The sequence below is a fragment of the Leguminivora glycinivorella genome, chromosome 1 (assembly GCF_023078275.1).
Source record: "Leguminivora glycinivorella isolate SPB_JAAS2020 chromosome 1, LegGlyc_1.1, whole genome shotgun sequence".
Lineage (NCBI taxonomy): Eukaryota > Metazoa > Arthropoda > Insecta > Lepidoptera > Tortricidae > Leguminivora > Leguminivora glycinivorella.
Window position 1 is genome coordinate 13141383 of NC_062971.1, and position 27139 is coordinate 13168521.

General features: G+C 38.0%; 1 protein-coding gene and 1 long non-coding RNA gene across 3 annotated transcripts; both read left to right on the top strand.

The window, feature by feature from the left end:
• Window positions 1-1851: 1851 nt before the first annotated feature.
• LOC125229718 (uncharacterized protein K02A2.6-like) lies at window positions 1852-6349 on the top strand. 2 transcript variants are annotated; one of them, XM_048134642.1, is made up of 2 exons: window positions 1852-2832; window positions 3219-6349. In XM_048134642.1, the coding sequence occupies exon 2, from the start codon at window positions 3367-3369 to the stop codon at window positions 6097-6099; it is 2733 nt and encodes a 910-aa protein (XP_047990599.1). In that variant the 5' UTR covers window positions 1852-2832; window positions 3219-3366; the 3' UTR covers window positions 6100-6349. Both variants share the same exon structure in this region, with proteins under 2 accessions (XP_047990599.1, XP_047990608.1).
• A 1829-nt stretch (window positions 6350-8178) lies between these two features.
• Window positions 8179-9638, top strand: LOC125229733. The gene is made up of 2 exons (XR_007177443.1): window positions 8179-8509; window positions 8756-9638. It is a non-coding gene; the product is annotated as an uncharacterized LOC125229733 (long non-coding RNA).
• The last annotated feature ends 17501 nt before the right edge of the window (window positions 9639-27139 follow it).

A 27139-nucleotide genomic window follows, 5' to 3' on the forward strand; every position in this document is an offset into this window, starting at 1 on the left:
TCAAATGGTAAAGACTTACTTTGCTATTCGAAAACAGATAGCAAAATTGAATTTTATCCACAAGAGTGCAAAGTAATTTCATACAAATTTTAACTTGATGTCTTGAGCTGGCTGGTATAATTTACGTGTAAACGATGATTCTAAATCATACATATTGATTAGATTGATATATTTGATTTAGTTTGATGTTTTATAGTCAGTATTATTATGTTCGTGTTGGTGTGGTGAAAAATGTTGTGTTTCACTCGGTGGCAAAGTTTGTTTAACCTACGTGCCTTGAAACCCTCGCAACGCTCTAGATTCCACTTTTTGAACCACTCGCTACGCTCGCGGTTCAATATTGGAATCTTTCGCTTTCTCGGGTATCAATATTGGCACGTGCGGTTAAACAACAACTTTGTCCCCTTGTAAAACAAATAACTATTTTAAGTGTTATGTAGATATGATCGCGTGATTCGTGTGCTTGTGTGTGTAAGGCACACATATGGTGATTTTTGTGTTTTTTAAGGAACAGTATGTATTTACGTACGGAACAGTGACATTTGGTGCAGTGGAACAGCTGATGATGGTCAGAACGGAACTCCTCAAATCTGAACGGCACGCTTATAGTGACTTTGGTATTTTTATAAGAACAACATGCATTTACGTCCAGAACAGTGACATTTGGTGCAGAGGAAATGCTGATGATGGTCAGAACCGAACTCCTCAATTCTTAACGGCTGACTTTGGTATTTTTATAAGAACAGCATGCACTTACGTCCAGAACAGTGACATTTGGTGCAGTGGAACTGCTGATGAAGATCAGAACGGAACTCCTTAAATCTGAACGGCACACTTATAGTGACTTTGGGAATTTTATAAGAATAGCATGCATTTAAATTCAGAACAGTGACATTTATTTAGTTATGTTTGTTAAGAATATTGAGTTTTCAAGTCAAATTTTGTCAAGCTTCGATTTCTTATAATCGAATTCATGAGGAATTGAGGAAACTCCTCAAACCTTAACGGTATACGTATATTCATTTGTGTTGCCGTCAAATCATCATCATCCTCCTTGCGTTGTCCCGGCATTTGCCACGGCTCATGGGAGCCTGGGGTCCGCTTTGACAACTAATTCCAAGATTTGGCGTAGGCACTAGTTTTACGAAAGCGACTACCATCTGACCTTATTAGGATTAGTCTGGTTTCCTCACGATGTTTTCCTTCACCGAAAAGCGACTGGAAAATATCAAATGACAAATGTGTTGCCATCAAATATAATTAATGTATTAAAAGCAGCTTTAAAAAATACCTACATATTTCTACATAATCCAACATTCGCAAGTAGCTTTCATCAGAACCCCAAAGGCGGCGGTTTTTTTTTTCTTAAAAATTATTAAATTACAATCTCGATGCGTATATAATTTGTGACATTTTCATAAAGGTACCACATTGTCGCTTAACAGGTAATTCGTATAAAGATATGAGCGAATTTCGTCCATACGGTAAGCGAAAATGTGGTACCTTTTACTTCAAAATGTCACATTTCATACTATAAGCGCTGCATAAACGGTCTACTTGTATTTATTTGTTCAATAAACAATTTAGTAATAAAGTCATACGCAGATGGAAGAACCGGTCAGAACCGGGAATCCCGGTACTGGTACCGCTCGGTACCGGGAAATTAAATTCTCAGTACCGGCCCCGGTACTGCAGGCCCTACGCCAGAGACTTAATAAATTTACGATGATTTTTTTTTACCAATATAACTGTTATATATGTAGGTAGACATATAATTCTTACGATGTTCAGTTGGAATAAATCTGTCAACCTAACGGGTGTTTCCTTTAACCACCAGTTCCAAATTTAACATTGGCTGACGAGGAAATATATTATTAGTGCAATAAAATGGCTAAAACCGTGGGAAAAGTCGCGTGCTTCGAGATGGATGGTGGAAATTGGCAAACTTATTGTGATCGGCTGGATATGTATTTTTTGGTAAATAAGGTGGAGGATAACATGAAGCTGCCGACGCTGATCAGCTGTATAGGGGACTCCGCGTATGAGCTGATGGTCAATCTGTGCAGCCCGAAGAAACCGTGTGACTGCAAATACGACGAAGTGATTAAAGTGATGGCTAATTATCTACAGCCGAAACCGTCGGTAGTAGCCGAAAGGTTCAAATTCCGTCAATGTCGACAGAGTAGCGGCCAATCTGTAGCTAATTTTATGGCGGAATTGAAGAAAGCGTCCAAGTATTGTGATTTTGGTGCTAATCTGGACGATAATATGAGAGACCAATTTGTGTGTGGCATAAATAGTGATTTTGTTAGGCAGCGATTGTTTGCGGAGGAAAGTCTATCTTATAGCAAGGCGGTTACGATTGCTACTACGCTGGAGGCGGCCGAACGGGATTCACATGCAATCGGAGATAAGGATAATGCTAGTGACAAAAATGATGTAAAATCAGTACATAAGATTCAACCGGTCAGTGCGGGACGTAGTCTATGCGAGGCGTGCGGCGACCCTCATCATAAACAAAGCGAGTGCAAATTTAGTCAATATGTGTGTGACGTGTGCAAAATTAGGGGCCATTTACGTAGGATGTGCCCGCAAGTTATGCGTGGCAGCAGTTTTGGGGCTAATCGTCGTGGCAATGGCGGCCGCGGGGCGGCGAACCGCGCGCGGTCATGGCGCGGGGGCTGGAGCGGCCGAGGCGGAGGCGCCAGGTCCGGCTTGCATTGGGTGCAAGGCCGGGACGCGGAGGCCGAGCAGGAGGATTTCATGGAGAGCGAGCGTGAACGGGACGGCGAAGCAGTTGTGAATTTGATGTCGTTAAACAAGTACAAGCCGGTGTGTATTCCTATTCATGTAAATGATCAAGTTTTGACTATGGAGGTGGACACGGGGTCAGCAATATCATGCATAAGTAGTACAACCTATTATAAATATTTTGCTAACTGTACCATGCACCCGTGTCGACTTTTACTCAGGTTTTATGATGGGTCCGGTATCCGGCCCCTGGGTTATTTGAAAGTAGACGTAGTTTACAAGAATAAAAGGAAAAACCTGGATTTATATGTAATTAATAATGGTTGTACTAGTTTGTTAGGCCGCCAATGGCTCGCTGAGCTGGGTATAGATATACCACCCTTTACGGTATATAATTTTAGTGTAGAGGACGGGTCTGTGATTAAATCGGGGGATAAAGAAACTTTAATTTCGGATGTACTTTCCAGGCATAAGCCGTTATTCGAGGAGGCGGTGGGCCGGTACACCGGGGGCAAGGCGTCGCTGTGTGTGCGCGAGGGGGCTCAGCCGATTTTTTGCCGCGCGCGCCCTCTGCCGTACGCGCTGCGCGCGCGCCTCGACGCCGAGCTGGACGCCATGCTGGCGGCTGGCGTCATCGAGCCCGTCGACCACTCTGACTGGGCCACTCCTCTCGTCATTGCCAGGAAAGCGGACGGAGGTATCAGGGTATGCGCTGACTATAAGATTACATTAAATAAAGTGTTATTAGTCGATAGGTACCCGGTTCCAAAGATAGAAGATTTGTTTACGAATTTAAGTAATAACTCGTATTTCACGAAGTTAGATTTGTCACATGCATATAATCAGTATGAATTGGACGAGGCGTCAAAATGTTATACGGTGATAAATACGCACCGTGGGTTATTTAAATATAATCGGTTAGTGTACGGGCTCTCGTCTAGCCCTGGGATTTTTCAAAAGATGATGCAATCGGTTCTACAGGGAATTCCGAACGTTCTGAATTTCTTAGACGATATCTTGATTACAGGGGCGGACTTAGATGATCATTTAAAAACAATAAATGAGGTATTTAGTAGACTAGAAAGTTGTGGATTAAAATTAAAGAAAAGTAAGTGCGTATTCCTAGCCGATAAAGTAACGTTTTTAGGCTTCAAGGTCGATAAACGGGGCGTGAGTGTGGACCCGGAGAAAATAAAACCTATACTAGAAATGAGCGCTCCAAAGAATGTGGCCGAACTGCGTTCATTTTTGGGCATGGTTAATTTTTATGGTAAGTTCGTGCGTAATTTGAGTTCGTATTTATATCCGTTATACCAGTTAGTCAAGAAAGGGGTACATTGGCGTTGGGGTAAGGAGGAAGAGGCAGCATTCAGGCAGGTTAAAAGGCTATTGTGCAGCACAGACGTGCTAGTGCATTTTGATATTTCACAACAGTCGGTGGTTACCTGTGACGCGAGTGCGCACGGCCTGGGAGCCGTGCTGGCCATGCGCGGGCCCGACGGCACCGAGCGCGTCGTGGCTTATGCCTCGCGTTCGCTGACAGCGCACGAGTTACACTACAGCCAGATTCATAAGGAGGCGTTAGCGATCGTGTTTGCCGTGAGTAAGTTTCACCAGTACCTTTATGGTCGTAAGTTTACACTGCGTACGGACCATAAACCGCTGGTGAGTATTTTTGGGCCTAATTGCGGCGTGCCTGTTACCGCCGCGAGTCGACTGCAGCGCTGGGCAATAGTGCTTTCAGCTTACGATTTTGATATCGAGTACGTTTCAACGGAAAAAAATACGGCAGATGCTCTGTCCCGGTTAATTAAGTCGCACAAGGATGAAATGGGAGAAGAGGCGGGCCAGATACCGGAACAGACTTACCTTCACTTTGCCGCTGATGCTTTATTACTAGACTATAATAAATTAAAAACCGCAACGGCCTCGGATCCGATTTTAGGCAGAGTTTTAGGCTATATTAAGAACGGATGGCCCTCAGAGTGCGAAATTAGAGAGTTAAATCCTTATTTTAATAGGAAAGACGAATTATATACAGAACTAGGTTGTGTCTTATGGGGTCATCGGGTGGTGATTCCAATATCTTGCAGGGAGAAAGTGTTAAGGGAACTTCATGAACCCCACATGGGTATCGTGAAGACAAAGAGCTTAGCGCGGGGCTATGTATGGTGGCCGGGGGTTGATGAGGCTATCGAGGCGCGATGTCGCGAGTGCGGCGTGTGCGCCGCCGCGTCCAGCGCGCCGCCGGCGCACGCGCCGCGGCTGTGGGCGTGGCCAGATAGGCCGTGGACTAGGATACATCTCGATTTTCTTGGCCCGATCCGAGGTAAGACATATCTCATAATCGTGGACGCTTATTCAAAGTGGATTGAGGCTATAGGAATGAGTAGCACTTCCGCGGCTGCGGTGATACGTGTACTTAGGGAATTGTGGTCTAGGTTCGGCATTCCTAAACAGGTGGTTAGCGACAATGGGCCTCCATACACGAGTTCCGAATTTAAAAAATTCTTATCAGTCAACGGCGTGGACCAGGTACTATCGGCACCCTACCATCCTGCCTCGAATGGAGCCGCCGAGAGCGCGGTTAAGATTTGCAAAGCGGTAATTTTAAAATCCTTTAAGGAAAATGTAGACGCGGAGACCGCACTTTGTAGATTTCTTTTACAATATCGGAATACTGAGCATAGCACGACCGGAGAGAGCCCTGCAAGACTCCTACAGGGCCGCTCATTACGAAATAGGTTAGATTGTTTAAGACCAGATCGTAGTGATCATGTCCGAGCGGCGCAGGAGCGGCAGCGGCGCGCGGCGGGCGGCGTCGAGCGCGAGCTGCGCGCCGGGGACCCAGTCTGGGTACGACAGTATCGCGGTAACGATAAATGGTTGCCGGGTATGGTACGAGATAGGCGCGGAGATACTGATTATATCGTTGACACTAGCAATGGAACCGGGGTTCACAGGCATATTGACCAATTGAAGAATAGGAGAGTATCGCTAAATAACGGGGGAGGTAATGTAGCTAAGCGCAACTCGTTGATATTTCCTGGCAATGACGAGTCGGTCCCTCAGCCGGATGTGGAGGAACCGGGGGCGATGGGCTCGCCCAGCACCAGCGGGGACCATGAGCGGGAGTGTAGCGCTGAGCCGGTAGGGGTGGCGTCAGCCGCGTCCCCAAGTGCACACACGGCGGTTCCATGTACCGGTGGGAGTCCCAACATATCACCCGACCCATCCTCTGTGCATTTGCCTCCTGACAGTCCAGTCAAGGAGCTCAGAGTGCCTAGAATCCGCAAACCCCCATTCAGATTTGGGTTTGAAGATTTGTTTGTTATTAGCAATAAGTAGGTAGTAGGTACATAATAATAGCGATTAGTACCTAGGTAATATAAATAAATATTTAGAGTTTAAGACTATACCAGGTTACAATATTTGCAATCTCTTGCTTCCGTAGTAGTTGGTATGTAAATGTAAACTAGGTTATAAGTAGTCTTTAAATGTTTAGTACCTGCCACCATATTATAACTGGACTTTTATAATCCCTTTGTTAACCAGTATACTGACGATGTAGGTACAAATAACAACGGACTTAACTAACCATCGGTAGACTTTATGTCAGTAGTGTATTATTGGGGGTTCTGGCTCACTCCTTATTTGCGGTTGGTTTTTACAATTGGGTTAGTTAAATGTATGGGGAATGTATGGGTAATATCGTTAGACTTCACTTTACCAACCGCACAAAAACGCAAATGTTGGTTTTCATTTTTTCGTTCGTTTGTGTTTAGTAGTTAATATGAGTTGAAGTATGGACATCATGAGCCAGTCTTTGGTTGACTTGACATAGATTTTATGTTGTGGTAATAAGGTACATTTCGTGGAGGTGGGTTTGGTGACTTTTTTTCACCTACAATTTTTGGCACATTTCTGTTCGCATGGTGATATCTAGCGGAAACGTATTGACCGCTACCACATGATGATAATTTTATCGACTGTTTTTTTTTTAAGTACCACGTTAATTTGCGTTTGTGTTTTCATTTGTTTATTTTAAAATGTATGATGTTATTATGAATCGGGAATATGATAATGGTATTACTAACTGCAAATTAAACTTTGTTTCAAAATGAGCATTATTCTATTAGATATGACCTATTTTATTATCTTTTACGGACCTAACGTTTCAGTTCAATGTATTCAATAATAGATTCGTCAGTGGTTGAATGTAACATCAATATGTATCTAACTGGTGTTGGTTGAAAATATCAATACGCATCTAAATGGTTTTACTTCATCTACTATATTAAGTTATCTAGCGGAACATGTGGGTGTTGATCAAGGATTGAGGATGTGCATAGTTGATCTATGATTTATTATTGCAATAAAATTGCATTCATTGTTGGCGACGCTTACGAATAGAACGGGTTGGAACATTGTTAAGGTGATAATGTTTATTTCCAATTTATTACCGGTCAGTGTGATTTTGCATTTGTATGCAGTTAACGATACAGATGTTAAAAACATCACTATATTACCTCACAATGCTGATTTTTACTTTCCCTCGTGTGCCGTACGCGCGTGGAACATAAAACGAGCTACTGTGGTAGATGAGACTGCAGCAACCAATGCCACCATCAACACGTCATATCAATGGTACGTAAAGTTTTTTATGGGAGAAAGGGGAACGACAAAAGTATCCAGGACCAAGATTGTACGTCATAATGAATTAGTGGATTTACCGCTATGTATAAATGGCAATATGATTATATTTAAGATTGAAATTATTAAAGAACCAATAGTTTCATCTACTGCTAGTAATATCACTATGCATAAGAAGCGAGTAAGACGGGAAACGAACATAAAACAGTCTTGGTCAGAGAATGAATACTACCAAATTATACAAGACGGTGATGATATAGAAATGACAGTTCGAGTTCAAAAAAAAAAGAAACCTATTTCTACCAAGATTCTGAGTACTACCTCAACAGTCAGGCCACCACCACCACCACCACCACCACATGTAGCAACAACAGCAACAACAACAACAACAACCACCACACAGATACCTCTACTGTTGAGTGAAGACTGCCAACAGTATACGTATATGTTAGGTCAAATGCAACGTTGGGCTGATGGAGAAATGCGTATTATAAAAACAGATCCTAACGCTGATATGTTCTGCAAGGATCGCTTACCGGCTAATGCTACCAGGTTTTGAGAGCGACAACGTTATCGATAGCAAATAAATTTAAGGTAAGCTTTTATTTTTTTTAAAGTTTTTATAAAATAATAGATTGTAGCGAGTGTGTGAAATGATAGGGGCTATTTCCTGTTTTCTGCCGCAAACGTCATATCTGAGGTTTTGATTTGGGTATAAAACGGCCTGCTCACCCATTGCCACCATACAATCACTCATAACACGGTGAGCAAAGCTACAGCTGTCAAATTACCGCTATGTCCCATAATTGTATTGAGCGTTTGACAGAACGTGGGTTAAATGTCATAAACTGGATTAAACCTAAGGAGTTAAAAATAGGTCATCCATACGAAATAATTAACTGCTACCAAAAGCCTTCGCAGTTTGACAGTACGAAAATGCAGACCATTTTAATTTTAAAAGAGGGTCACCTGACTCTTCCATGTCGTTTTAACGCTATGGAAGAGGAGGTGATGGATGATATTAAAAATGGGGGCATAGCGGTAGTTTCCAAGGGGCCGAAAAACAGAACCTGGCTTTTAGAGTTTTGTCCAGCATAAATAACATGTGAGTGTTTCTTTAATAAGTTTTTTTTTTTTTTTTCAGATTGTTCGAGTCATATTAATATCATATACATACATAAATAACAATGTATCATCAAATCAAATGTAAGATTTAAATCCTCCTTTGTATTACCTACTAAAGTAAAACGTAATATTCTTTAACAATTCTAGAAAGTCTTAAGAAATTCTTAGCATAAGGCAATTGCAACCATGTCTTATTGGTAATAAATAATAATTATTAATGTTTCAGCAGCAGCAGCAACAGCAGCAGTCACCGCAAGCAGCAGCAGCAACAACAACATTGACGATGCCATCCTCTTCGTACCAGTTCAAGAGCGGCAACAGCAACAGCATCAGCAACAACATCAGCAACAGCAACAGCAGCAACAACAAGAGCTAACATCTTCGCAGTCTCCCACACTACTGGTACCGTTAACAGCATGTATGAAATTAACAGTGCAAAGCGAAGATGCTAACCTAGCTGTACATCAGCCTAAGGAAAACGTCCCACCGTCAATTAAATGTGAGCGTAGTCACGATGAATATGAAAGTATCGAGCCAGAGTTGGTAGCACATTATGAAAATAATAAAAAGCAATGGATACGAGCATTCCAAAACAACTATCTTATTAAACAATGGCGTTTACCAATGCCACTAAATCATTTTAGAGGGGAAGTGTCCCGTTTAATGAAAAATCAATATATTCAGGGTAATATACCATCTAACGATGAAGTATCGGTGTATTTTCTAACCGTAATGTGGGATGAAATTAATGATGAGGTGGAGGGAGTGATAGGAAATGAATCCATAAATTTCCAGGATTGGTTTTTTTTTCTGTGTAGTTGTAATGTAGAAAACTTTTCTCGCGTTACATATAACCCTAAAATATTTAACTACCTTATTAGTATCATATATTGTGTGGTGGGAGCACACATAATAGACTCAATTAACTATACACCTCCATCTTATGAAAATTAACAGTTTTTTTTGTTGTTGTTGCTATCGCTACCTGTTGTCATACATACCTGTTTATATGCAAATGCAGCTGCTGCTAGCGATTTTTTATATCTTATAGTTACTATACTACCTCATGTATCTTTATGTGTAATAATAATAATATTAGAAATAAAAGACAATAATGAAAATAAGGGAGTTTTATTGAATAAAACCACACACACACACACACACACACACACACTCATACCAGGTATCAATAATTTTATTGTACTAAAGTGCACCTAGACAATGTTATCTTTATCTATCCAGCTTTTTTCATTTAGACCAAGCCATTTTACATATACTTTATTACCTCGACGTTTTAAAACTTTCTCCACTAGATAAATATCACTATGTTTAGTTTTCTGCAATTCTTGTTCATAAAAGCATCCAGAGATGGGTTGATGATTAGTATCTTCAAGTAAATAAGTTACTGGATTAGTATTTTGCACTTTGATAACTTTAAATATTTCCGTAGTCCAGTTACCAGTGTAGCCTTTGGCGAAAGTTGATTTGTATTTGCTAATTCTCACATGGTCACCAACCTTGAACTTGGCACTTGGTTTGATTTTGATGTGATTGTAGACCTTATGTAACAATTGATTAGAGTTATTTTTGTTTACACTCGATGGCGCCATACTGATAGTGCGATGAGGTTTGTTATTGTAATAATGTTCCAGTTCTGTTATCAGTTGTGTCCATTTGTAGGAACCGTTCAAACTAAATTGCTGCCAAATCCAATGTTTTAAGGTTCTAATTAGCCTCTCCACTATGGAGGCTTTCATGACGCTATATGTAGAGTAGTGATTGATATGATATTGCGTCATTAGTGAGTGAAATTTGGAGTTGAAAAACTCTTTTCCATCATCCGATTGAATATTCTTAGGGCATCTCCCATTTTCACTTAAGATTTTACGCATTGCCTTTGTAACATCTTCGGCGCTCTTAGATTTTAGCGGTTGCAGCCAAGCATATTTCGAAAAGGTGTCAATACAAACTAGAATATATTTATGGTTGTTATTATCCTTCGAGTATTTTTGCATATCAATCAAGTCAATCTGCCATGTATCATCGAACCCTCTCTGAATGAATCTCCTACGCGGGAATGTTTTTCTTGCATATTTGTGTATCTCTTTCACTACTTGGGATTTACTCATTCTTTCAGTTTTTTCTTCTTGATGTAGTAGCAGCAGTAGTAGTAGTAGTAGTAGTAGTAGTAGTAGCACGAGTAGAAGCAGCAGCAGCAGCAGCAGTATTAGTAGGTTTGGCAGGTGTTGAAATTCTTTCTAATAATTTATTAACTTTTGATTGTAAATCAAGTATATCTAAAGTATGGTTCTTTAACCTACTAATTAATCTATTTATTGTTTCATCAAATTGAGATTGAATGATAACATCCGAATTAAGAATAGATCTCCGAACTCCAGTCAACCGTTTATTATCAAAATGTATCGAATCTTTTTTCACTTTGATTTTTTTGCGAGCTTGAGAAGTTTCACTACCCAAGTGTTGTCCAAACTTATTAAGAGGCATTGTGACAGTGAATGATAGATAGAACTCTATAGTGTATTTATAATCAGATAAAACAGGTATGTTTTAACAGCTAACAGTGTTGCTTCATTTTAAAATGATACCGCTTTCAGTTAGTTCCTCTACGATTGCATTAATTTCATTGGAATGGGAGGTGTTACCAGCACTCTGTGATGCAATTAACAACTGTAAACGATTCACAAGCTCGTTTGGATCATCCCAATAGATATAATCAGTTTTCGGATAAAACGTTTTAGTTGTAAATTTATCTCCTTTACTTGTTGTTGTTGTTGTTGTTGAGTTCAGACATCCACCCTCTTTATGTTTCTTGGCTTCTTGTTGACGTTTAATGTAAAGTTGATATTTTAAGCCTCTATCTCCCCTCACTTGACCGTTTGGTGAGAATCCTCTACGATGTGCGTTTGTAATCTCTAAAATCTTGTTGTAATCCATTACATCTTTACTCGTAATTACAGACTTGTTTGGTATTTTTTTAAAGATAAGTTCCCACAGACCTAATGTCATTTTAAATACTGAATCTTTGATGTGTATCAAATCTTTATTGAATCTAACTTGACTATCTCCAATATGTATCTTATTGTTATTCTTGATGTAAACACCAAACGGTATCTTAGTAGTTTTAGAAAGGTGTCTGATATATTTATTAAAATAATCTTCATTCAATGTAGTATTGTGAACATCATCATCATCATCATTATCATCACCAACACCACTTTGATGTATGTCAAGAGCTGACTTCATATCACCATCACTAACATTTTCCTCTTCATAAACACTACTAACATCATCATCATCATCATCATCATCATCATCATTATCATCAGCCTCTTCATTGTTATAATCACTGTCCTGTTTTTGTTGTTGTTGTTGTTGTTGTTGCTGTTCATCTTGAAGATTATGTTTCCAACTGATGAGTCTACTTACAGGTTCAGTTTTAATCAAACGTTGTTTCTTCTTCTTCTGTAGCAGTGGTGGTGGTAAGGGTGTGGAAGTTTTAAGTGTTGGAAAGTTTCCCATCTCTGATGCTGCTGCTGCTGCTGCTTCCATGTCTTTTGATGATGATGATGATGATGATGACGATTCTAATGCTTTTGTCATTAAAACATTAAGAGGTTTTGTAATTGGTTCAAATGTTTCAGCTAGTGAAGTGTCAAGGGAAGATTTATCTGCTCGTAAAGCCTTGACTTTTTTCTTCACATTCTCAACAGAATCTACAAGTTTTCGTTTCAACTTTTTATCACCAAACATTTTGTTTGTTTTATTTTATTTTTTATGTTATTTTAGATGTTTTCACGGTAGGTGACAATGTAAAACTGATAATAAACCCAAGATAGCAATCAATTTAAACAGATCTATATAATAATAAAAACATCAAAACCTTTACGATATCGACCCTTATGAATGTCTCTCTCCTTGTCGATTGTTAAGAACGTATACTTTTTCCTCCAACACTCATGACAGATCTCTTTAAATTTCTCAAAGCTCATATCAGTGTTCACGTGATCATCATAGGCATGTTTCAAATTCAACTCGTCCTGTTTGAAGAGCAATATCAGATTGGCATTATCACGCACCAACTGCTTAGGTATCTTACTGTACGTTTGACACAGGTAGAAACAATCTAACCAACGATGACGTCCCATAGCAAAGTATTGACGAATCGCATCTTGATCTTCCAAAGCTACATCATCAAATATGACGACACTGTCTTCGGCGGCATCCTCCGGTGGTACAACTTGACTCTTATCATCATACATGTGAAAAGGTAAGTCACCAACTCTCTCCAAGACTTCACTCAGAAATTGATACTTTGGTTGGTTTAAGGATTTTGAATAAAGATAAACATTGTGAAATTTCACACCGTTCGGATGTAAAAGAAGAGACAATAACACATTAGTTTTACCACAATTGGATGGTCCGCAAATGAGACATCTGATATTGTTAGCTAACAACGAACCGTGTTTATTATGTTGTTGTTGGCTATGTAAATTCACTTTATTATCTATCACACTCCAATCTTTAACTACAAGTGACGTGTTTTGTTTTTTAAGTTTCATTTTAATATGACCCATGGAATCAGTAGGACATATAATTTATACAGTGTTGCTGTTATTGCTAGTGGAAGTGGTGTTAATATTATTATTAATATTATTTTTTAAATTAAATCTCAAACACCACTACGATACCGAAGGCGGACGGTATGGAGAACGAACCGGAACGAGAGAGAGAAATGGAGTCGAAGATGGAAATGGTGGCAGAGTTAGAGACGGAGATGGAGACGGAGCAGGAGACGGAGCAGGAGACGGAGCTGGAGACGGAGCGGGAGACGGAGCGGGAGATGGAGCTGGAGACGGAGCTGGAGACAGAAATTGATTATGATGATGAATTTGAAGTGTCATTTACACTTCCTTGCGGTTATTGTTGTTGTGTTGGGAATCATGTTTGTCGTATGTGTTGAATACATACATACATACATACATACATACATACATACATACACACACATAGATGGTCACATTCAATTATGACTATTTAAGATGATAACACATGTGGTTGGAGGTAGTTTAAAAAAGAATTTCAATCAAGGAAGACAAATAAAAAAGAATAAAAATAAAAAGGAAAATTGTGTTGTTGTTGGTGGTGGTGGTGGTGGTGGCATTATTAATAGTTTAATAAATAATCTTCCATTCGAAGCTCACATACCTGGATACAATTATTGTGGTCCAGGTACAAAATTAAAGGAGAGGTTGGCTCGTAACGATCCCGGTGTTAACCCGCTCGACGAAGCTTGTAAATTACACGATATCACCTACTCAACTGATAAGACATTAGAGGGACGTCATAGAGCTGACACACTATTGGCGGATGCTGCTAGAAAACGTTGGCGAGAGAGTAATTCATTAGGTGAACGGATTGCCGCCTTGGGTGTAAATAAAATTATGAGATTTAAAGTTAAACACGGTATGGGTGTTGTTCCTTTATCGAAAGTTATAAAAGCTAGTCGCAATGCGGTTAAAAAACAAATTTCTAAAAAAAAGACGAAGAAACCTACCACTACCACGGCATTGATAAAAGCAGGTGTGAAAGCTGCAAAACAATTTGTTAAAGGTAAAATTGTCAAGGGACACCAGAAACAACGAGTCATTCCAATACCTAAGAGAGGTGGTTTCCTACCTTTGATACCGCTTTTGAGCGCTCTAGCAGCCACGGGAACTTTAGCCGGTGGAGTAACCACAGCGGCAAAAAATATTTACGAAATGGTGAAGAATAGAAACAATGCTACCGCTGCTCCTGCTGCTGCTGCTGCTGCTGCTGCTGCTGCCAATGGAAAGATTGTGGGTAAAGGTTTATATTTAGCACCATATAAACGTGGAATGGGGCTCTTTATCACACCAACCAAAGGTGGTGGTGCTAATACATCAGCAGTTATGATGAAGAAGAAAAAAAAAAAACGTTAGTTTTACCACCAAAAGGTAAAGCACTCACTGATAGGGATATTTTAAAGGTTGCACACCGAGAGAAAATCCCCTACTTTAGAGGTGTTTTCATGCGAGATAATTTCCCCACAAAACCTCACTATAACGAAACTGGTGTTATTAATTTAGACTCTCAACGAGGTCAGGGTACGCATTGGTGTGCTTATGTAAAGAAGGGTGATTATTGCTTGTATTTTGATAGCTTCGGTGATTTGAGACCTCCTCGAGAGTTTATCAACTATGTAAACAATACTGGTAATGGTGGTCGTGTGCAAGTGGAGTATAATTACAACAATTTACAAAAATTCAACACTGTAAATTGCGGACATTTATGTTTAAAATTCTTATGTAACAATGCTAAACGTTTGTTTTAAATAAATATCATAAGCATTATGTGTGTGGTTTCATTCTTAAATAGTTCGTCTACCTTTAAACACCTCTCATCATCATCATCATCATGACATTTTCCTCATTCACAATAAGCCTGAATGGTAATGATTCCGTTTTGACTGCAGACTTTCAACCACCTATAGAATTGGATAGTGATGGTTTTTACGAATGTGCTCTAGTGTTGTTTAAGACTTTTAATTCAATACCTAATGTTGATAAGAGTAATAATTTATTTCATTATGGAGATAATATTATTACAATACCGGAGGGTTCATATGAGCTTAATGACATAATAGATCACTTGAATCATGAAATGATAAAAGTAGCCAAAGGTGATGGGGAGAAATTAATTGACATTAGTGTCAATAGTAACACATCCAAGTGCATGATGTTCTCACCAAAGTTCGATATTCACTTTGAAAAAGCAAACAGCATTGGATCGCTCTTTGGTTTTACACCGAAAACGCTGAAAGCGCAAACAATTCATTGGTCAGATAAATCAATAAACATACTCATAACAAACACTATAAGAATAGAGTGCAATATTGTAGAGGGTTCATTTATCAACAACAAGCCATCGCATGTGATACACGAGTTTTCACCTGACGTCCCACCTGGTTATCAAATAATTGAACAACCCTCTAACATTATCTATCTACCTGTCAAGAAGAGTAATAATAGCATACAAAATATTGAAGTGCGTATAGTAAACGAGAGCGGTAACATAGTAAATTTCAGAGGTGAAAACATTGCGCTACGTCTACATATTCGTAAGAAAGTATAAAATGATTATTCACAATAACAATGATAAAAGGATAGGAAACAATACCTATCTCATTAGTCGACATCTTGCTCTCGACAGGATAACTAGTGCTAATACTACTACTACTACTACTCCAAATCGTGTTGGTGGGGAGAATCAATCATCAATATCAAATAAATTAAGTAGAGAAAATAGCGCATTTTTACAGAGAATTGGATTTAAAGTATGTCCTCGTCATCTATATTAGATATTGGTGAGAAGGTGTCATTCGATGACTCTATTGAAAGTATAGAATTTCACTCATACACTCCATATAATGACTCATTCAAAAATAATGATAACATACACATATGTATCAACCGGCAAGATCTAATCCTACTACCCAGTCAGAGTCAAATATTTGTAGAGGGTACACTGGATAAAGGGTGCGCTTTCGTTAACAATGGAGCAGCTTTTCTATTTCAAGACGTACGATATGAATTGAATGGTGTGGAGATTGATCGAGCAAGAAACTGTGGCATCACATCCACAATGAAAGGACTAGTTTCATACTCCAAGGAAATGGATTTTAGTCTTCAAAATGCCGGTTGGGAAGTGGGTAGTAAGAGTTTTTTGAAACGTGAAAAGTTCACCATAACCATACCCCTATCACATTTCTTAGGGTTTGCGGAAGATTACAAGAAAATTATAATGAATGGTAAACATGAGTTGATATTGAATCGTGTTAGTAACGATATTAACTGTTTAGAGGTTGATGACACGATAACTACGGATCTGACGTCTCCTGTTGATATCACTCGCGTCATATGGCGGATGCCCGTCATAAAAGTATCTGATAAAGAGAAACTACGTTTAATGACGTATGTTGAAAGGAGCGTACCCATTCAGATAGCGTTTCGTACATGGGAACTGTATGAATATCCCGTATTACCTTCATCACAACGTCACATTTGGTGTATCAAGACGAGTACACAGTTGGAGAAGCCTCGCTACCTAATTGTTGGTTTCCAAACAGCACGCAGAAATGAAAAAAAGAAAGATATGAGTATGTTCGATCATTGTAACCTCACCAACTGCAAAGCGTATTTGAACGCTCAGTATTATCCATATGAACCATTTTCAGTTGAATTTAAACATAACAACTACGCACTCTTGTATGATGCCTTTACCAATTTCCAACGCTCTTATTACAACCGTGAACATACCAGCCCTCTTATTAATTATTCTCATTACAAGACACAATCTCCATTAATCGTAATTGACACATCACGACAATGTGACAGCTACAACTCAGGAGGTGGTGCTATTGATATTAAATTGGAAATGGAGTTTAAAGAGAATATACCTGCCAACACCTCCGCATACTGTTTAATCATCAATGATTCACTGTTTGAGTACAACACTCTCACTAGTACCACACGTAAAATCATTCAGTAAACCACACGAACTCACACATACACACACACACACACACACACACACATTCAGCAAAAACTACATCATAGTCTACCATTAGACGTACTCAAACTCATACGTGTGTGCGACGTTCGAAGAAAATAAAAAAATAAAAATGAATACATCAAATATTCACTTACCTTCTTACACACCATCAATTGATTACTCTGGTGGATGTAGCAGCAGCAAATGTATTAACAACAAACTTGAGAACGGAAGCGGTAGTGGTTGGAGTTTTCGTGAGCTATGTAAAAGTGTCTACAGTCTAGAAGTTAATTGCTGTCATCATGGTGCAAATGCTCACATTAAAGATATTCACGTGTACTTGAAGGTGGAGTTTATTGAAGCTAATATCAGATTACAAACTTGTGTTAGTTTTAATGGTGAACAGGAACTCACATGTGAAGAATGGAAAACAATCTTTTCAGACAAAGTTGAAACCATTGGAAATTTTTTTCTAAACCCTATGAGTGTTTTACCGGAAGTGTTGGAAAGCAATAACCGTTTCCACTTTTGGATGAATGCAAAACCGAATCCGATTCTGTCCCTTCATACAATAAACGCTAATGTTCCTTTAACAATTAATTATGTAGAATGGTGTCATATTGAGTGTGTTATGGAGTGTATTAACGCACGAATTTTATATCTTAACAAAATAAAGTCTACCTACGAAAACCGTTTAAACCTCTTCAAGAAATATTTCAAGATATATCGTCCTAAAAATGTTCAGGAAGCGCGTGGTATTATACATGGATTGTGCAATGTGAACGATATTGTAGACTCTGAGATAAAGTGTTATCTTGCTGAACTTCTCTGTAATACGTATATATTTTAAAGGAAAAAAAATAAACAAAATATATTGAAATAAAAGTTGTTTTACTATCACTGTCAACCCTTATCGCTTTTACCGCAACTAAGGTAGGTATATAAACATCTATAAAAACATGGTGTAACGAGCTCAAGTTTTCATACGCACTCCAACTTTCGCTTCAATTATTATGACGTCATTGTATCATTGCAACTTTTGTAATGAAGATGTGTTATCAAATCGTTTGATAGCACATTCGAGAACAAAACGTCACAAGCTCCTGTGTACGCAAGAAAAGTCGGCCGAATGTGCTGTTTATATTGTTAAAAGTGCATTCAAGTGTAGAATCAGCAGTTACCGGATTAATGGAAGCTCAAAGATTTTAGACCTCAAACTTTACATGTTAAAAATTGGAAAAAAACTTGAAAATCTTATTAACATTGAATTACAAACTCATAATACTATAAAAGTGAATGTGGAACTCTTTTGTACTTTTGTGAAAACTAATGCTGAAGGTGAAGTGATTCGTGATTTAAAATCATTCAATACTAAAAACACACCTCTACACAAAGATTCTGTAGAGTTTCCATCGTTCTTTGAACAGATTACATTATGTATTTCCAAAAAGTGTGAGGAGTTCCAAGAACGTGACAGTGGATGGGCGCTTGAGAAGATTGAATTTCTTGAAGTTAACATTAACAAGTACCGACCACTCAAAGGATCTTCATATATCCCCCTACCAAAAATAGTGCAAGCGAAGAAGGCATGTGTTAATGTGAAGAACAAGGATAATGCATGTTTTTTATGGTCCGTACTCAGTGCTTTGTATCCTGTCAATAAAAATAGTGATCGTCCATCATCATACCCGTGTTATAAGGGTATTTTTAAATTGAATGGTATAAAGTTACCAGTTTGCCATTCAGACATTAAAAAGTTTGAAAAATTAAATCAAATCAGTGTTAATGTATACGGTATTGAGAGCAAGAAAAAGAAAAAACAAAAACACTATTATGATGATGATGATGATAATAATGGTGGAAAATTAAATATTGTACCACTACGTATTTCGAAAGTTACCAATAACCAACATGTGGATTTACTGTATTACGAGCAGGGATTAGTTTCTCATTATTGTTGGATTAAAAACTTGTCTCGTCTGGTGCGCTCACAAATCACAAATCATAAAGAAAGAACATGGTTATGTCATGGGTGCTTACATCACTTTCCCAGTGAGAAAAAATTAGAGCTTCACCATGTGATTGGCTGCGGAGAGACCCTCATAGAACTACCTACGGAAGCAAATATGTACTTGTACTTTTCAAACTTTGCACACAAAATGAAAGTACCATTTGTTATTTACAGTGACTTTGAATCGATTCTAGTCCCCTTAGATAAATGTAGCAATAGTAGTACCTATAAAACCCATAGACATGTGCCATGTAGCTTTTCTTACTATATACATTGCGATTTTGATGAGAACCTGTCAAAATTTGTTATTTATCGCGGTGAGGATTGTGTACAGAAATTCATAGAATACCTATACGAAGATGCTGAAAAAATTATAAACATCTTACAAAAAATCGTGCCAATTAAGGACAAGGAGGCTATCAACACATTTCCCGACGTTTGTCATATTTGCAGTAAAATAATAAATAAGAATGATGTTTATGTTATTGATCACTGTCACTTAACAGGAAATATAAGAGGTAAAGCGCATCCATCGTGTAATTTAAATTACAAAGTAGCAAAATTCATACCAGTCATCTTTCACAATTTGAGTGGTTACGATTGTCATCTCTTCATAAAAGAATTAGCCAAAACAGAGGGAAGTTTAAAATGTATTCCCATTAACAAGGAAAAGTACATTTCGTTTAATAAGAAAATCGGTGATTTTAGTCTAAGGTTTATAGACTCGTATAAATTTATGCCAAGCAGCTTGGAGAAGCTAGTGGGAAATCTTTCAAGAGAGCAATTTAAAATATTACCCAATTTCATTCCATCACATAATCACATTGAACGCGAGAAATACATGCAGATTTTAACACGTAAAGGAGTTTATCCCTACGAATATGCGAGTGGGTGGGAGAAGCTTGAAGAAACTTCATTACCTTCTCAAACTGCCTTTTACAGCCAACTCACCGACTCACATATTTCCGATGAGGATTATTTACACGCGAAAAATGTATGGGACACGTTTAATATTAAAACTTTAGGAGAATACTGTGACTTGTATCTAAAGACAGATGTCTTATTATTAGCTGAAGTCTTTGAAAACTTTCGTCAAGTCTGTATGGAGACATATGAATTAGATCCGTGTCAGTATGTGACAGCACCTGGTTTGAGTTGGGATGCAATGTTGAAACACACCAAAGTAATCCTTGAATTATTAATAGACTACGAAATGATTCAATTTATAAAGAGGGGTATTAGAGGTGGTGTGAGTCAAGCCTCACTTCGGTACGCTAAAGCCAACAATAAATTTATGCAAGACTATGATGTAACACAAGATAGCAGTTTTATTATCTATTTAGACATAAACAATCTTTATGGTGATGCTATGCGACGTCCACTCCCCATAGACAGTTTCAGATGGATGAGTGAAGAAGAGATTAGTCAGTTTGATGTGATGTCGCAGACTATAGATTCTGAAGTTGGATATATTTTAGAAGTCGATTTGGATTATCCACATACTTTACATGACAGCCACAATGATTACCCTTTCTGCGCTGAAACTAGAATACCACCGGGTGGTAAAATTGAAAAACTACTGCTGACACTCGATAACAAAACCAATTATGTCACACACTATGTTAATCTTAAACAATATATTGAAAAAGGTCTAATATGTAAAAAAATTCATAGAATACTTACATTCAATCAAAAACCATGGTTAAAATCCTACATTGATCTTAATTCACGTATGAGAATTGAAGCGAAAAACTCCTTTGAGAGAGATTTTTTCAAACTAATGAACAATTCTATATTTGGAAAGACCATTGAGAACGTTGAAAAAAGGGTTGATGTTAAGCTGTGTAATCGTTGGAACAGTTTGAAAACACGAACAAAATGTAAATATGGTCTTGAATTTTATATTTCGAAACCTAATTTCCACAGCGCCTCCATTTTCTCTGAAGAGCTAGTGGCGGTGCAGTTAAACAAATCTGTAGTGAAATATAGTAAACCAATTTATGTAGGTTTTACCGTGTTGGATTTAAGCAAATATTTAATGTATAATTTTCAGTATGATTATATAATACCCAAGTATGGTGAAAATGTAAGGCTACTCTATACAGACACTGATTCTTTTGTTTATCATATTAAAACAGAGAACTTTTACGAAGACATTAAACCAGACTTGCAAAATAGGTTTGATACTTCAGATTTCCCCATAAATAATGTATATGACTTATTACAAGTTAATAAAAAAGTTGTTGGTATGATGAAGGATGAAAACAATGGGAGAATTATTAGAGAATTTATAGCGTTAAGATCAAAAATGTATGCATATATACTAGATTCAGACCACCTTCAAAATACACACAAGTGCATAAAAAAGAACAAAGGTGTCAACGCCGCTTCTGTCAGACGGTTAAACTTTAATAAGTATTACGATTGTTTAGATTTAAGTAAAACACTGTATGATGATTTGTATACCTTGATTAGTGATAAGCACGATATATATACGCAAATAAAAAAAAAGAAAATCCTGTGTGGCAAGGATGAAAAGAGATTAATTCTCAATGATGGTATTAAAACCCTAGCCTGGGGCCATTATAGCATAAATGAATGATATTGTTTATTATTTTAATAAAACAAACTTTTAAAATTCCAAGTGTTTTATTTACTCTAGTAAACTCTTATATGTACACACTTTTTAACAAAACACAAGGTGTCTAGCCAAATGCACAAACGTTCACAATAATATTGATTTCATAGCTAGCTGTCTCTATTGCTCTTCTGTATTAGTACGACAGAGCTAGACTACCGCGTTTCGATCAGCATGTAGCGTAAACAATTGTCATTTTGGCTAGACCAACTGCTCTTCAATTACAGGACACATAAGCAAATGCACAAACATTCACAATAATATTAATTTCATAGCTAGCTGTCTCTATTGCTCTTATGTATTAGTGCGACAGAGACAGAGTGCTGCGTTTCGATAAGCATGTAGCGTTATCAATCGTCATTTTTGACTACGCCAGCTGTTCATTATCATTATGCGGTTAGCGGTCAATACGTTTCCGCTACATATCACATTATTACCAAAACTTCACAAAATGTACCTTATTACCACAACATAAAATCTATGTCAACTCAACCAAAGACTGGCTCATGATGTCCATACTTCAACTCATATTAACTACTAAACACAAACGAACGAAAAAATGAAAACCAACATTTGCGTTTTTGTGCGGTTGGTAAAGTGAAGTCTAACGATATTACCCATACATTCCCCATACATTTAACTAACCCAATTGTAAAAACCAACCGCAAATAAGGAGTGAGCCAGAACCCCCAATAATACACTACTTATGTCCTTGTAATAGGGATTACAAATGTACAGCTAACAGTGGTGCCGATGAGTTAGTAACTATGCGTTGTCCTTGATAAGTTGATTTTCTGCACGTGTTATAGTTGGCCCTAGTATACCTATACCTCTATACTGTACCTATATATGTTTAGAGTAAGTAAGTAGTTTTGTAAAGTTGTACCTAAAGTTATTCGTAAACGCTTGCGGGCCAGGATTAACTAATAATCGTTGTCTCTATTTGGCACAGTCGAAGACCGGTCCGTAACCCTTTATGGATAAGGGACATACGTGTATTATATTATAGGATTATATTATATATATAGTTACTCATACTAGCTTATTGTATGAATTAAAGGTGGAGGTGTTATATATGTAGGTAGACATATAATTCTTACGATGTTCAGTTGGAATAAATCTGTCAACCTAACGGGCGTTTCCTTTAACCACCAGTTCCAAATTTAACAATAACCTATGTTAATATTGATAAATCATATAGAACACGTTTAAATAAGGATGTTTTGTTATATAAACTTTTTCTTCTCCATTAATATTTACTGAGATATTAGGGTTCTAAGATTAGTAAATGGCACTAGCACTTTAATAAAATTAACGCGTGTCTCGCAAACGGTCTAGGATACAAAATGACGACTTTTATATAGGTATAGGTTAGGTTCGTTAGGTATCTTCAAACGGCCGAAGGCTCCTATTCTGTGCAGTTTCTGTAATAAGCGGGGCTCCGTCGATATCGCTTTCTGTCTCTGGCGCCTTAGTAATGCTACGGGAAAATTTTGCAACTTTGCACCACTCTAACTCCTAAATTAGTAGGTTTTTAAAAAAACTTTAATTTATAAAAGATGCTTATTTTAATGCATTCTTTCTAATAAGAACAAAACACTATGCTAGAAAGAGTGCAGAGGAAGTTCTGTAGGCACATTTACAAACGACTGTACGGATATTACCCATATATGTATCCATCTCTATTCGTAACAGGAATGGTTGGTCTTCAAACTCTAGAAACCAGATGGAAACTGCTGCATATTATGCATCACCGCCAACTGTTTCACCATAGAGTAGATGACGCATCCGTGCTTGAGAGAATGTGGCTGCAAGTGCCAAGAGCGAATGTGGTGGTTGGCATGCCGGGCGCGGTGCCGGCGCGGCGGCGGCGGCGCCTGTTCGCGGCGGCCGGCGCACCGCTCGAGCCCGAGCTGCTCTTAACCGCATGTACGATTGACATGTTTAGCTAGGCTGTTAATGTTAATTTAAGGAATAAATAAATAAAGAAATAAAGAAATAAATAAAGAAATAAATGTTGGAGACAGACGATATTGACATATTTGCTGATAGTGTTGGTGTGTTTTACAGAAAACTCTTAAGGTTCATAGACACACTCTACACTCCTTAGGTGATTAATGTAATAACCATAGTTTAACTTTTAAGTGTGTTTGCTTTTATTTATGTCAATTTAACATGTACATAATTATATTACCACATAAGTGCTTTGGTGAAATACTGTTAACTTTTGTGTATTTTTAATAAATAAATAAATAAAAAAACGTGAAAAAAGTCCCAGAATCGGGCCCCTTTTGCTATACTCTGACCGCCCCTGTCTATACTACTGTAATGTTTGACGTTATCACGTTAAACTACCGTCCGTAAACCGACTTTACAGACAACCAATTTTTTTTTGTTTTATTCCGTCTAAAAATGTTAAAGTAGATCAAGTAATCGCATTTTCTATTTTAATTTACTAAAATAAAAGTCTGACAAACTACTTTGAACAACTCGTACCGCTAGATGGCGCTAGTAAAATTGTTGCCTCTCTCAGATGAAGAATACTATAGATTTGACGTAAGCGTACACCCGTAAGGGACAGATATAGAATAATGGAGCGAAATTAAGAAGTACTTTAAAAATGGCTGACAGTTTACCATAAACAACCTACGTAATCTGGGCGGATAATAAGCTTGACGTCACGTACATATCCCTTACCGCATGTGACGTATACAATATTTGTTCAAATTTGAACTATAACAGTTGTCAGTAGAGTAGAATTTATAATTCGGCCAAATGTGGAACAATATGCGGTAAAGGGTTATTGTTTGCCACAAACTCGTTTGTGGCAGCGGCGGAAAAGTGAAACTATGACAAAGACAAACAATAACATTTTGCTCTCTGTCACTCTTATTATAATTTGTATGTGACCATCTCGTTCGGTAGTGGTATTATTATTTGGCTGTCTAGTCTATAGTATCCTTTGTTTAAGTTGCCGCTCCATTGTAGGGGAAACGTCAGAGGCTGCACGTATTAACTCTAGAGTTTATATAGTATTTGGTATGAACAATGAATAGAATAGAATAGAAAATATTTATTTGGCATAGAGATACATAACGAAAACAACAAGTAATAATAACTATAAGGGTGCGCGCCCATAGGCGACAAAGTTGCTCGGCGACTTACGTATTTGTATGAAAAGTTGCGTCGCTTCGTGAGCGCACTTTCATACTAGCCCATGGTCGCGACAAAAAAGTCGCTTCGAAAAGTCGCCCGTGGGCGCACCCTCTAACACCGAATAAGATGCCACTCAGCGAATACCGTGTCTGATAGACGCGGCACTGGTTTTCAGGGCACCCAGAAAATTAACTAACAATGAAAACACATCCCTTTCTTTTGGGACTTTTGGCCCTTTAGGGTGCAAGTAAGTACCATTATACAATATTATATACAGCTTGGCAAAAAAGAGTAGAAATTAAAATGTGGCAACATCGTTCGTGTCGTTCTTTTCAAATCTGTGTTAAGCGCTTCGATATGCAGAAATAATCCACGCTCGCGTTCGCGGCATCGCGCCGCGATACGAGCGCGATTGTGGAGGGCACTTTGGAAAACGGGACGACACCCCGATGTTGCCACTTTTTAATTTCTACTCTTTTTTGCCAGGCAAACTAGAGTCTGGCTAATGAAAGTTGATCCCAGTATTTTTTTAACTGCACCTCTGGATGTCATATCATCCAAAATATCATCGATTGTCATCTATCAGTGTGACTGTCACTCAACAGCGTAATCTATAAATAAAATAATAATGAATAAAAAGTCGTAAAATAAGTGCTGCCAATAAAGTACAAATAAAAATTGGTTGTCTGTAAAGTCGGTTTACGGACGGTAGTTTAACGTGATAACGTCAAACATTACAGTAGTATAGACAGGGGCGGTCAGAGTATAGCAAAAGGGGCCCGATTCTGGGACTTTTTTCACGTTTTTTTATTTATTTATTTATTAAAAATACACAAAAGTTAACAGTATTTCACCAAAGCACTTATGTGGTAATATAATTATGTACATGTTAAATTGACATAAATAAAAGCAAACACACTTAAAAGTTAAACTATGGTTATTACATTAATCACCTAAGGAGTGTAGAGTCTATGAACCTTAAGAGTTTTCTGTAAAACACACCAACACTATCAGCAAATATGTCAATATCGTCTGTCTCCAACATGATGCGGTTAAGAGCAGCTCGGGCTCGAGCGGTGCGCCGGCCGCCGCGAACAGGCGCCGCCGCCGCCGCGCCGGCACCGCGCCCGGCATGCCAACCACCACATTCGCTCTTGGCACTTGCAGCCCCATTCTCTAGCACGGAGCCACGGATGCGTCATCTACTCTATGGTGAAACAATTGGCGGTAATGCATAATATGCAGCAGTTTCCGTCTGGTTTCTAGAGTTTGAAGACCAACCATTCCTGTTACGAATAGAGATGGATACATATATGGGTAATATCCGTACAGTCGTTTGTAAATGTGCCTACAGAACTTCCTCTGCACTCTTTCTAGTGATTTGCCAATAACTTTTGGGAATACTGGTGTGAGTAGATAGATAAAAAACCTTTAACACAATTATCAGAAGTGAATCCTTACAATCTTTCCTCAAAGCTCTTCGCTCCATCCATTTACCGCAAGTTGTTCTATGCCATAGATTTATATATATTAAGCTAGATTGAGTTGTTAAGCCAAAAACTTTTACTAGTCTGACAAGAACGCCTTTCTGCACCGGTGATAAAGTTCAATTTAGTATGGCATTGTACCATGTTTAGCGGCCCAAATGTCATTGTCAGTGAGTTCCAAAGACAGGGGACAGAGGAATCACATTTTTTGCCATACTAAATTGAACCTTATTACTGAGACAAAAAGGTGACCGTTTTCGCTATTCTGAACTATCGAAAACGGTCCACATGAGAGGGCATTGTTTGGGCTGGTGTCCCTCTCGCACGTGTGGCCAGTGTTAATGAGCCATAATAGTAGTATTTATATATATATATATATATATATATATATATATATATATATATATATATATTACCTGACTTTATAACTTCTTATATTATTTTAGTGTTATATTCAAACTAGGGTTTCGATATATTTCAAAGAATTGGAAAATAATTACAATGTAATTATTTTGATGCCAATAAATCAAAGATTTGTATAATTAAAAACGACGTTCACTGAATAATGTTGACATTGTCAGTAAGTGCGAGAGGGACACCAGCCCAAACAATGACCTCTCATGTGGACACACTTTTTGACCTAACTACACAATCTAGTTTAATAATTCTAAATCTATGATGAGTTCAGACGGGATATGTTCTGTAAAAAGTCGTATAAATTAAAAT